Source organism: Ammospiza nelsoni, chromosome 3 (assembly GCF_027579445.1).
Source record: "Ammospiza nelsoni isolate bAmmNel1 chromosome 3, bAmmNel1.pri, whole genome shotgun sequence".
Taxonomy (NCBI): domain Eukaryota; kingdom Metazoa; phylum Chordata; class Aves; order Passeriformes; family Passerellidae; genus Ammospiza; species Ammospiza nelsoni.
The window spans coordinates 63,687,929-63,701,022 of record NC_080635.1 but is presented as its reverse complement, the minus strand read 5'-3'; the positions used below and the strand labels follow the sequence as shown (position 1 = coordinate 63,701,022).

Below are 13,094 nucleotides of genomic sequence, written 5' to 3'. Positions count from 1 at the left end.
ACTGGAAGAAAAAACCTGCAATACTGGAGATCATGATTATTTTAAACCAATAATGCTTTGATAGCTACTGATTCTTTTTTCCCTTTGGTTTTGCCAGGAAAGATGCTCTATGCTTTAAAGAAGTTATTTTTAGAACAAAGGGTCCTGGGTTTCACTGTCATGAGTTTTAACCCTGGTGCTCAAGGCATCCTCCATGATTTTTGGGTAAATGACTTAACTTACCAAGTCTTTCCATTGAACATATAATTGGATCGCACAGAAATTAAAAAAAAAAAAATTAAAATTGTGAGCGTATGACAACTAAAATTCTAAATCTTAAATTCTATGAAAGTGGAAGCTCTAAAGGCTGAGTTTTTGTTCTGATGCAAAGATTGTTTAGGTTTCTTTTGTTTGAATCATTTGGATAGGGAATATCTTCCACATTTATTCAAGAAAATATTTCTCTCCATTTTTCTTTATCCCTTTCACTCACTCTCAAAACACTATAGCAACTGGAATGATTTTTTTTCCAAGTGGCACCACTATTTCCTTGATTACATCAAGAGCTGCTCCTGATAACATAATTTCAAATTTTATAGAAAACTTGTCATTTCAAGTCTTCATTTGAACAAAATTCTTGCTTGCACATTTGCAGCATATTTCTGGAATGTATGTAGGCTGTCTCACTACCAGACATTTAAAAGTTAACTTTCAGACAGTTATATCTTGATAAGTCACCCAAGGGATCCATTTGTAGTCAATGGAGAGAAATTGGTACCTTCAAAGGGTGATTCATCTTTTCTATCTTAGGCATCTTTCTTAGGATGAAATTGTCCTCTGGAGGCCTCTATTTCATACCACTGGCTATAAAGACAGTTAAAGGTTAAAGCTGGGCAATTAAATTTTGTGTATCTAAGTGAGGTGCAAAGAATTGCAAACATTTTATTTTGCAGTTGTCCATAAAGATGATGCTTCATGCCACCAAAATATTCCAGGACTAAAGGAGCCATGCATGGTTTTTCACACTGTAGATACTGTTGGTAACACATTGCTCCCCAAACCACCAAAATTGTATGAATGAATCTCACATATAGGAAGAATTCTGTTTTTAAACCTAATTTTTAAAAAAAATTTAAAATTTGTTTAGGTATCATGTATGTGGGCATTGAACACCTTTTGAAATTTCTGTTATTTATTTTGTGAGACAATACTGGGGGTATTGAAGGGCAAAGTGAAACAATAGGAAGGAAGGTGAATTTTCAGAGGGAGGAATAGTGGTTCCTGATGAAGAAAGAATAAAGTCATTTTTGACTCACTATAGGTATATGTCATAAGTTAAACATCTTTTTGACTGGGCAGATACATGCAGGAAGAAAGCTGACATCAAAAGAAAGTTGCACCTGAAGAAAGAATGGTGAAAGGAATGGATCTGCCACAGCTTACAGTCCCAGTGGCTGCAGATGAGATGCATGAGTAGGTGGGCATAAAACAAGGTAGGGATGTGTTGTTTAGGCCAAAGCCAAACACTCCTCTGTCTACTGCATTTGATGTTCTCAGACCAGAAGAGGAGAGGAATTCTTGCTAAGCTGAAATGCTTCATGATGGAATGTATTTTGTCAAAGTACTTTTGGATCCTTTCTATGCTCTTTTTATCTATGTGATATGGTAAAGTAATACCATTACTGTTGTTGAAAGTGATCCTCCTCATTTTCCAGCAGAGACAGCATAGAATTCTATATTGGGATTAGAAGAGTAACTTCTAGTTTCATAATAGAGATACAGGTTTTTCATTTTTAACAAAAAATGCATGAGAAAAGTGGAAGGCCCTCAGAACATATTTTTTCCTTCTTCATAATATTTCAGTGTATTCAGCATCAGGAGGTGTTTAAAGGCACATTGTATAGATGTCAGGTATTTTCCTTGTTGTTAAAATTGAGAGATTCAATCTATGGTGGCTAACTTCCCTAAGATTTTTCAAAATTATATTTTAAAGATAACAGATTCATTAGCTCAGTTATAATTTTAATAACCTGGGCTTCTAAAACTGTCTGAAGGAGAAGATAGTGTGTTATCATGTTTCATCAAAGACAAATGTTCTCTTGTAACCCATGTAGGATTCCTGCTTTACTGAAATGGTAGGCATTTTAGATGCTGTTGCCTGTCTTGTTTACTTTAAGGAACTCTATGATAGAGCCTTGCCTCCAACTTACTCTGATAAACTCCCTGTATTCATTCCAAGTGGCATGACCCTGCTTCCATCTCCTGCGTATTTCCTGCTTACACTTGAGTAATGACAGGAGTTCCTTGTTCATACATGCAAGTTTCTTGCCCTCTTTGTTTTCTTGCTCACTGGGGGTGCATCATTCTTGAGCCTGGAGGAAGTGATCCTTGAATATCAACCAGGTCTCTTGGACCCTTCTTCCCACAGGATCTGTTGCCGTGGGATTCTTCCAAGAAGATCCCTAAAGAGGCTAAAGTCATCTGTCCTGAAATCCATGGTTGCAATCTTCCCTGCTGCCCTGCTTCTCCCCTGCCCATTGCTGGACTCCACAGTCTCAGGGTCACTGTGGCCAAGGCAGCCCCCCAGCCTTCACATCTCTGACAAGGCCTTCCCTGCTTGTCACTATGGGGTAACCATGGTAACCACGAGGCCACCAGTCCTTGTGGGATCCTGCACTGCCTCTGTCAGGGAGCTGTCATCAATTTACAGGAGCTTCCTGGACTGTTTGTGCCTCATTGTGTTACTTCTCCAGTAGATATCAGGGTAGTTACATTCCCTTCCAAGAATCTGTGCCTGTGACTTTGAGGCTGCTTCACGCTGCCTGTAGAATGCCTCCATTTTTAAACTTTTTGTAGCATCAGTATCTGCTGTAATAATTCTAACTGGAAATCAATGATGACAGTGAGTCATTAAATGCAATTACTATTTTACAAAGTCCCTTGCTAAACTTAGTTTTACATTTTAAAAAGGAAACTATTTGTTTACTATTAGCTGTTTAGGAGGGGTGTTTTGGCATAAAACTTTTACCTTTATTTTCTAAATTGCTTACTTTTCAAAACTAAAGTAGTTGAGTCTTTTGATGATCCTCCATTGAAATCACCCTTCATTTGAAACTTGCTTACTGAACTATGTGAAATATTTTTAATACTAAATTTTAGCAATAAACATAACGCAGTTGTGAGAATAATTTGGTTACTCAAATTTCTCTGCCTTCACAGCTTAAATTGGTTTGTTTCCATTAAAATTGAAGATTTAGACTCATTTCAGCATTTTTAGACTCATCAGCAAATGTTTGTGTCTTTCTCTTGTATCTCATAATTTTGATCCTCAGAAAGCTTGCAGTGAACTATCAAAGAAAGACATCCATTCCTTTCTGCAGAAGCAGAATACCTCACATTCCCTTTGTAGCTGTTTCCAAGAGAGTGAGTAGTTTGAAATTTTTTGGCCAAGTTACAATGAAGTGCCATAAGAGTGTTGACAGATGCAGCTTCATGTGCCAGCATCTGGCTCTGATTCACAGTGGGATGATACAAACTGGGAATAATGGGTAGTTGTTTTGCCTCTGTGGGATGGTGTCAGGATTGTGCTGATAACATCTCCTTTGAGAGACCAATGTCATTTCAGAGTTTGACAAAATAGACAGGTTTTGGGATGGGAAGAGGAGCAGTCATAGACAAGAGTCTTGTTAAAATGGGATCAGTGGATATCCTCTCATAGTTTCTTGAATAGAAGTTTAAGGAAGCAATATTTAACTCTAAATGACAGATAATGTTTATTTTAAGAATTGCACATTAATAAATTAGTTAGAAAACTGAAACTTAATTTTCAGTTTCTCATACATGTATTTAAAATTACTGCTCATTAATTCTTTCTTTTCAAACTCATTGAAAACTCTGCCAGGATATTACTAGAGAAATAAATAGTTCTTTCATTCAATCATCATCATTTATGCCATCCACAGAAACAAATGGGTTGGCAAGGGTTTCATCATGTGAACAGTTTTTTGTTTGATAAACTGATGGACAGTTAACTGCCATCTCTGAAGAAAACTCCAGATGAGTCTTTTCAAATTTTTAGGTTACAATATTTCCCTCAGCAGGTAGTAAAAAAGTAAAAAGTTTAAAACGTAAAACTGGAAACATCTCACTGCCTCCCATATTTTGCTTTAGTATTTCTCAAAAAAAAAATCTGGCTTGCTTGTTTTCTACCACTGGGGACAGGGCTATTGAGTAGCTTGCACCAGAAAGCATCTCTCCATAGAAAAAAAAAATATTCCTTTAGCATTTACTCTCAAATGTGAAAGCCCATAACTCAGTTGAAAGATTTTCATGCTGAATTTCTCCAAACAGCAAGCTAATAATATTATTTCTTATTTTTTATGACAGATTTTTATTTCTTTTTCTAATTGCACTTCATTAAATATATCCCCAGGGAAACTATATCAAAGTTGTCTCCATGTAAATGTAATGTAACAAGTTGAAATGTTACTCCCTGTCATTGAGATATCCATAACACATCCTAGTCTAATCAAGTAGGAGTGACACTTAAAAATAGTTCAAGAGCCTAAAGCGTTTTGCTATCTGAACAGCGGAGGGCAAGTATTTAGTTCCAGTGCTACAGCCCACCCACGGCAAATACAGGCATTTTACTTTCTAAAGTAGTCTTTATCGTTCTAGGTTGTGGGGTTTTTTTTCACAGTAATACTGTCCATGATCTTTCAATATTGATGTACATTTATACCAGTATCTCCATATTTTAAGGATATTAAATGGCAAGTATCATACTGATAGTCTTGAACTTCTCTTGTCATATTGTGTAATAACAATAGTCCCTCCTCTTTGACAGAATATTTCTTGGCAATGAGGAAGAGGTAAGCCTTGGAAGAATATTGTAGACATGATGGATTTTCACTCTACACTTTCCAGGACCAAGCAATCTGTAAGATTCCCCATGGATACTCATCACAATTTGCCTTAATTTCTTGACTTTTCATGTTTGCCAGAGGGGGCTGGGGTGGTTAGAGGTGCAGGGGGAGGGGGTGTTTATGAGCATGTGTGCAAAAGGTGAGGCTTCAATGATTATTTTAATGAGAAGGTGAGATGACTCTTTTACCCTATGGGATACTCTCTTGCAGCGTACACATGCCAGAAATCCTGGTGAATTTGTCCAAGTCATACATGTTTTTCAACAGTATAAGATAAGTAAAATTGTCTAGAACACATTGGCTTTCATATTGGCTTTGGGACTGGCTTTGAGACCCTGGAATGGAAATATACAATAAATATAAGTGTACATTGATGAAAGGAACTGATATGGCCACAGTCCTTTGCAATATAGCTGTTATTGGAAACAGCTATGTAGTGGTACAATCCCTATAGGGCAAACATGTTCTTCAGTGCTAAGGTTTTAGAAAGTCCAAATTGTGAATAATACCACATCTGTGTTCCCACTGTCTTTGTTGTGAATTAAGCAACTGTAAAGATCCTCCATTAATGAGTCGAGTATACCGTGAAATGCAAGTGGTTTAACCAAAACCAGAACAGAGTAAAGGTATGCATGCAAAATAAACGTCTAAGTGATTAAAAAGAAAAGAAAATCACATCACATCACAAGTAGATAACATGCCCATGAGGAAAAAAAAAAGTGCATTTCATTACTAAATACCCAAGACATGCTCATCACTCTTAATTCAGCATGCACAACAACATGCTGAGGCGCCATGCAGAAGATAGACATGCAAGAATCCAGTTTCAGCAGTCACAAAACAAAACAGGCATTTCATCAGAACAGCTCCTTGATCTGCCAGACTAGTGCCAGACTGGCAAGCATTGCAGGGAAGGCAGGGGAAGAGTAGGAAACAGGCTTATGGCACAGGGGGAAGAAAATAGAGTCGATCCAGTTAACTTAAAGTATCATGTGCTCCATGCTAAAAGAGTGACCAAAGAGTGCCCTTGAAATCCCTCCACATGGGTGAGGATTTCCAACTCTCTAACATAAAAAATAGTTATGAAAACAAGTTTTAAAATTTCCACTAAACTAGAACCCTTTCTCCTACCAATAAAAAATAAACTATAAATAAGAACATTAGAAATACTACTGAGAAAAAAAAATAGGAATATCAAACAAATTATCAAATACATGGAATAGAATATATCCATTAAACTATATGTTTGTGACCTTCTGCATTAAAAATGCTATCTTGGACTTAGGAAATGCCAGTAGAAAAATAAAGGTACCACAGTCAGAGCTAACGTTCTTAAATAATCAAGCTTTCTACCTAAGGTTTTAATCTTTATAAGGAAAACTTGGAAAACTAATCCTGAAAGAAATGCATATTAATTCTTTCTTTACAGGCAGACAGAAGGAGTACAAAGCAGTTTGGGCAGAGTAATTTGTTAATGATGCTGAGACAGCACTGCCTCGGCTGAGCAACTGTAGTCCAGGGACAAATAGGACCAGAAAAGCTATGAAAGGTGGTTCAGCAGTTCCTCTGAGAAATTGTCACTTATCATGATCATTTTAGACAGACGGTAAAAAAAATATTTTTAAGGCCAATTTCTCAAGAGATAAAATCAGAAAGCAGTTTTTTATACTGTGTGCAGTAGGCCGCAAGTGGTCTACCTCTAAATGTATCGGTAGAACCCAACTGGTCACTGTTGCAGTCATGATATTCAAGGGGAGGACTTCTGGATTAGGAAAAAACAGTTTATGGCTAAAACTCCACTATTATCATTGTAAAGTGCTGAGAACCTCAAATACTTCTCTTTCATAAAGAGAAATAAATAAATTAAAATTCAATTAAATAAATAATTTAAATAATAAATAAATTAAAATATTAGTCTTAGAACTTACTTGATATTCATACAATTATTGTGGATTAAAGGAGGACATCCATGAAATTTGTCAGTATCAAGGACAAATACTACCAATGAAACAAGAAAACCAGCTAATGCTGCATGAAGCATCTTGGCAAAAATTCTTCCTTATATGTCTTCCTTGAATTCCCTGTGTACATTTCATTCATTTTTTATAGCTAAGACTGCATTGTCATGATGAAACTTTGAGCAGGTGAAGAATATTTCAGCTTCATTTGTTAAAATCAACATAGGAGCATTAACTGACCTTCAACAGATTGATGTGACTGAAAAAATGCATTATTTGATGTATTTTAAGAAGTGTATTTATTAATGAAACCTAAAGAACTGAATTTTACTTTTAATGTTAATTGTTTGAGCACTATAAAATGCCATACAAAATTAACTACTTTTCTATAAATTCTTGCTTAATATTTATATAAAAAACCCTAATCTTATAGTAATTTATATGATTTTTTTATAATAGTAACACTGCAAAAGTACTTTCTAAGAAAAAATGCTGAATGATATAACTAAAAATGATATTATAAATTTTGCCTAAGGAATCAGTTATTCATGTTTGTTGCAATCAATCACAGAAAACCCCAATATGTCTGTTCAAAGGAATTTTCTATGACAAAATTTTTTTCCCTTCACAAATGGTAATGTTGAGATTGATAGAAATTATTCCATGTTTGTAAGAACTGTAGAGTCAAGGTGACTGTAATTTAATTCCTCAGCTGATTTGCACTCAGAACTCTTTGTCTGGACAAAGTTCCTTACCATAAAATATATAGACAGATAAAAGGATAAAATATACCAGATTGTAACTCTAATTGGATATTAGGGTTATTAAAGGGTGTTTTCCCCACATTTATCTATTCAGTAAAATGAATTACAGTAATACTTCTGTTCACAAAAGGATGGTGTAAAATGAGCACTTTGTCTGAGAAAGTCAGTAACAAACTAATCGAGTAATGTTTGGTGGCACTCTTCTCAATGATTTCCATAAATCAAGGCTGATCATACCTGACCTCTACTTTGCTTCTCAGAAACACTGAGTAGTGTTTCTGGAGTCTGAATGTTCCAGCATTGCCTTTCACAGCTGGTGGGTTGAATAAAGCTTGTTTTCAAGGCAATGGTTTTTTTTCCCCTCCCACAAAAATGCATCTGGCTTCAGCACAACAACCATTTGCAGCATTTAACTTCAGGGCTCAACAAGTGACTTGAGAGGTCAAAAGGCAGTCAGTTTACAGATGGAACTCCAGGTGGACTTTGGGAGATGTTAAGGAGTAGTCCATTTCCACTTCACCTAAAAATTAGATTATTTAAGATACTTTAAGACTTATTTCTACTTTTTGGAGTCTAAACCTGTCACCCTAGTTTTTTATCCACTTGTAAGGCCATCTGATCACCCTATGTCCATTTAATGTCTTTCAGCTCTTTAACCTGTGGTTTCTTGCACTAGTCTGTCATAGCACACTGGTATGACACAAGGCAAACACTGGAAGAGTCATGTCTTTATCTTCTGAAATTCAAGTCACTACAGTCTTCATTCTCTATTTCACTGCTCCCCTTCATGGATTTCCCAGTTTCCTTGTAGCTGGAAAAGTCAAAACTGGAAAAACCCAAGCTGTTCCTTTCCTACCGCACATTTGCTCTGCCTCAGGAGAGGGTCAAACAGGCCAGGGAGCCTTCTGAGAAAAAAGGGGTTTTTTGCTGCTGCTTGTAAATGTCAGAACACCTGTAAGAAAGATCCTGAAGATCTCCATGAAAGTATTTCTTATGTGAATTGTTGATGGTACAGTTGTGTAAATCCAGAAACTAGGTCATTCACATTGGTGCAGGGTGCTATTTTTTAACTCAAACCATGACTGAATCTCTGTAAGCTTTAGCTAATCATTTTCCTCCTCTGAGCCTAAAGCCGTCCCTCTGTCTATAACTGCTTGTCTTTAGAAGTCCAAGAGCAGATGCAGTATTTTACTCTCTTTTGATGGAACCCTCTCCCTACTGAATCCCAAGTTTGTTCATTTTCTCTCTACAAAAATCTGTGTCCTCCCGCTCCCCTTTGTGAGAGTCTTTCTTTCTCAGCCACGTCCTTATGACTTCCCAGCTCTGTCTGAGCCTGGGCACGGCAAGAGAGGATGTAAGCCACAAGGCAGAGATAAGAAAAACAACAACTAGTTCAGAGGTGTGCCTGTGGAGAGCTTGTTGAGCAAATAACTGAACAAACAAAGCTGGTAAGGTTTAGAGTGTCCTTAAATATTCTCTCCTTAACTCTTTTCATGAATATTATTGCTTTTCACTCCTAGGGTTATGTCTCTTTACATTATGTCTAGATTTCAGCAGGAAGAGTATTTATTAAATAAGGTCAGGGTCAACTGGCTTAATATTATGAGATGATGCTCATTCATCATCAGTAGCTCTATCTTCTTTTTTTCAGTGAGGAATTAAGTGTCTGTGTTAGAACAGATTAGAATGGAGATGTGGGAAGAGAGAAGATAAAGCACAGAAGTGGTGGATCAGCTAAGGTATTTTATATACTAGCAACAATGGAAGTTCTATTTTTGAAGCATTCTGAAGTTAAGCCTTGCTATTTGTGGAGAAAAAAAGCCCCCAGTAAACCAAATAATCAGCTATTAACAGTAAGCTCCTTCCTCTTGCATCTCAGCCAAAAGAAGCATGGAAAATTTCAGCAATTTCTACAGCCTTCCATTGACTCTACTTTTAACATAACCTTGATTTTAATTCATGCATTGTAGACAGAAAATTAGAAGCTTTAAGAAAACAGCCATTAGCTCTTATGCTTTATTAAAACTATTTGCACACTCTTTGTTGCTCTTGTGAGACCTTTCAATAATAAAAAACCACACTTTTAATACATAAAGGAGCAAAAACTTGCAGGGAAACAGAATATTAGAACAGAATTCAATGATAGAGGAAAGTACCTGGATAAAAATCCCCTTGTGCAAACATGTCAATCACATAGCGACAGAATGCATATTGATCTAACAGAGCAAAAAAAAAAAAAAGAGTAATGAAGAAAGTGAATTTAGAATGTCATTTTTATTTAACAGTGAAGATAAAGTTTGGCAGTGCAAAGTCATCTCAGTAGCCTTTTCATAGGTGGTCTTACTTATATATTTCTGGTTTTTCTCCTGACCTTTGAGTGGTTCAGGTGTTTAGAAAGTGACAATTTGTAATCCAGATCTAACTCAAAACTTCTAGTCAAGAAGTGCAGAGCTTCCAGTGTCCCAGAGCTTCCACCTCTTTTGCTGGGCCAGCTTTGCTTGGCATATATCCTAACCCCATGCACAACTACAAGGCAAACAAGCACAGTGCTAGCCACAGGTCTCATAGACTTTTCATCATCCACGAATATCAATTTCACAGACAGCTGATAGAAAATTTAGAGAAAGGTTTTGTATCACTGTATTTTGTTAATATGTTTTTACCCGTATAATAAATATGTATATTTTGTGAATGGGAATATAAAGACAACTCTGTGTACTTAACACTCCTATGGCAACAAGATTTTCCACAGAATTCTACTGTTTCACTACAGAATCATTTTCCAAACACTGATCTTTAAAAATACATATTTATATATTATATTTGTATAATGCATCTATCAAATTTGCGTGTATATATATATATATATATATATATATATATACACACACATTTTTTAAAAATAAAGGCTTCTGAATCTAAATAAAATCCTGATTTCAGAAGTGTTGATTGTGATTTCTCCTATACATAAACAGAGCTGGAGAGCTTAATAAAAATTTCTAACATTAGGAATGGTGAGGAAAAGTTATCAGCTTTAACTGAGCACAAAATAACTTCTATATTGCTGCATTCTTCAGTAGGTCAGAAAAAAAATCTTGTCATCCCAGTGGACTCTAATGGGCATTTGCTTTGAAAGCTAATGTTGATGTCTAAATACCAGTTGTGGTTAGCTAAGTCAGTTCTCAGTTTTTCTTGAGTGAAGCATATTAATCCCTGTGTCCAAGACCCTTCTAGCACAGTTCCTACACTGTAGAAGTTACATCTCTTCCTCTCTCCACCTCCTGTGGGATCTCTGTCCTACTCACAAATCCACTTTCTCTCCCCATTGACAACTCCAAAATAAAATTATGCTGCCTTTGGAATAATTAAAGTTTTTTTAAAATAGCATTGCTGTTACATTTAAATGCAAATTGTAATTGCCAAATTTGTGACACTCGTTGCATCATTGACTTTCATACATAGGTCACTGCTACATCAGTATCACTTGATGCTGAGACATTTGTGTGACTGCTGCTTTGTTGACTGATACAGCAGTCCTTGGATGAAGAGCTACTGCTTTCAAGTCATTATTTCCTATGCAGATGTAGAAATTAGGAAAAGGTTTACCAACTCAACAAATATCCAAACATTTTTTCTAGTTGATAGAAGCCTAGCCAGCTGTTTTGTGTTAGTGAGGTGGCAAGAGCCATACTAATAAGGATTGTAGAGCCTGGGGCAAAACTTGCAGCATGTACTCAGGGCTGTGGCTGTAAACATTGCCTTTAAAACCTCTGATGAATATTCATAATAATTTTTACTTTTATATTTGGGAATTCACATTTATCATTCTGGCTGACTCCAACTTTGCATTCCTTCCTTAAGGCTACAGTATCTGCCCTAAGTCTATAAGATACTTCTAAAAAAAACCCCAAAAAACAGTGTGTGTGTGAGAAAACACATAGAGATCTGTTTCCTTAAGCTCACCAAAAGCTACTGAAGCCAGGAAAGTGTTTGCACTGACTTTGACACACTTGCAATAGGGTCTCAGTGAGTATTTATAAATAAAGTGGAGCAATGCCAACACTTTAGCCCAGAAAGCAAATTGCAGGGCACAAAACCCTGTTTCTCTTTAGCCAAAACAAGCCGCCCCTATCCTTGCTGCCTGTCGGGAAGATTTCCTGCACCACTTGGGCCATGGTGCCAAAGACTGCAAGGGGATACAGAACAAAACGATGGCAGGGGACACCACACTGCATGGACAGTGCCCGGGCAGAGCACAAGCCTGCCCTGGTTCTGTTTGAGTTGTGATATAGACATAGCCTAAGGCCCTAGAATCACACCATTGCATTGATATTAAAATAATTTATTATTTAAACTTAGTAGTATGGACCAAAAATAAACCAGACTGTGTTGTTGATTTTGTTTATCTGTTTTTTGTTGTTGCTGCGGGGGCTTTTTTCTGGGTTTATTTTGTTTTGTGCAAATGTGATTTGAATAAACTTTTAAAAAAAGGCTTAATCTTGATTGTACCTCAGAAATAAGATTTTATATTATTTTCTCCTTATATAATATCTTTAGCAACTCTACTTAAAAAATTTGATTTAAAAAAGAAATTGGAGGCAGAATGTAAAACTCTCAATAACAAAAATATAACTTCTATATGGCATAGCAAGGTGCACTATAACATCCTATTTAAGTTTATAGGAATGATACCAATCAGTAGAGATTGAAATCTAAGGAATTTTAAATGAATATGATTTTTCAAGTGCCTCTTCATGGCTAAAAATCCATTTTAATCCAAAGTCCTTTATTAAAAGGGGAATTTCACACTTTAGTTTTCACCCATAGCTCTGTAATGATGACACAAATATTCATATAAGTACTAAAAGATCATGTCAAAATTTGGGACTAGATTCTTAATGATAAAAATACTCATTTTTTTGTCATTGGGCTTAATGTGATTTACCCAGGAAGATGACCTCTCTTTTTAAATTTTAATTTCAGTATGAAACTATGCAAAAACTCTTATGTGATCACTGCTGTATTTTTTACAGTTTCAGATAAGCTGGCAGAACTACTCCCTTGAGCAAGTAAAGATTGCAGGATCAGGAAATCTCTGAAAAACTGCATTGGTTTTAAATCTCTGAAAAACTGCATTGATTATGTTCACCTGGGTTCACAGTGGGACTGAAACATAAAGATGAATTTTTTAAAGCATCCAGCAGGGCAGCAGTAGTTTTTGGTGGGAAAAGGAAGCACAACAGTAGGAAATGCAGCTTCCACTAGATGTGGGGAGCCCTGTCTCCAGTAATAAAGGCAGTTGAAGAGGCTCCTTCCTTCCTCCACTCCATCTGCTTATTCTCATTTTCACCTGCTGGGATTCCATGCACAGTCACTGGGTAACACTCTAAAGCAGACTTGCAAAATTATCTGTTAATATTTGATGTCAAGATGGATCATTTTGCTAATATTTATCAGCTAAAGTTGTT

At 36.2% G+C, this 13,094-nt stretch overlaps 1 protein-coding gene across 27 annotated transcripts in view; it reads right to left on the bottom strand.

The window, feature by feature from the left end:
- The window catches only part of TRDN (triadin), a 225,163-nt gene that overhangs the window by 138,948 nt on the left and 73,121 nt on the right, over positions 1 to 13,094 (bottom strand). For all 27 annotated transcript variants that reach the window (XM_059467562.1, XM_059467539.1, XM_059467542.1 and 24 more), the window contains one exon: positions 9,783 to 9,842. In XM_059467562.1, the coding sequence (XP_059323545.1) occupies positions 9,783 to 9,842 (60 nt within the window). The remainder of the gene's footprint in view (positions 1 to 9,782; positions 9,843 to 13,094) is intronic.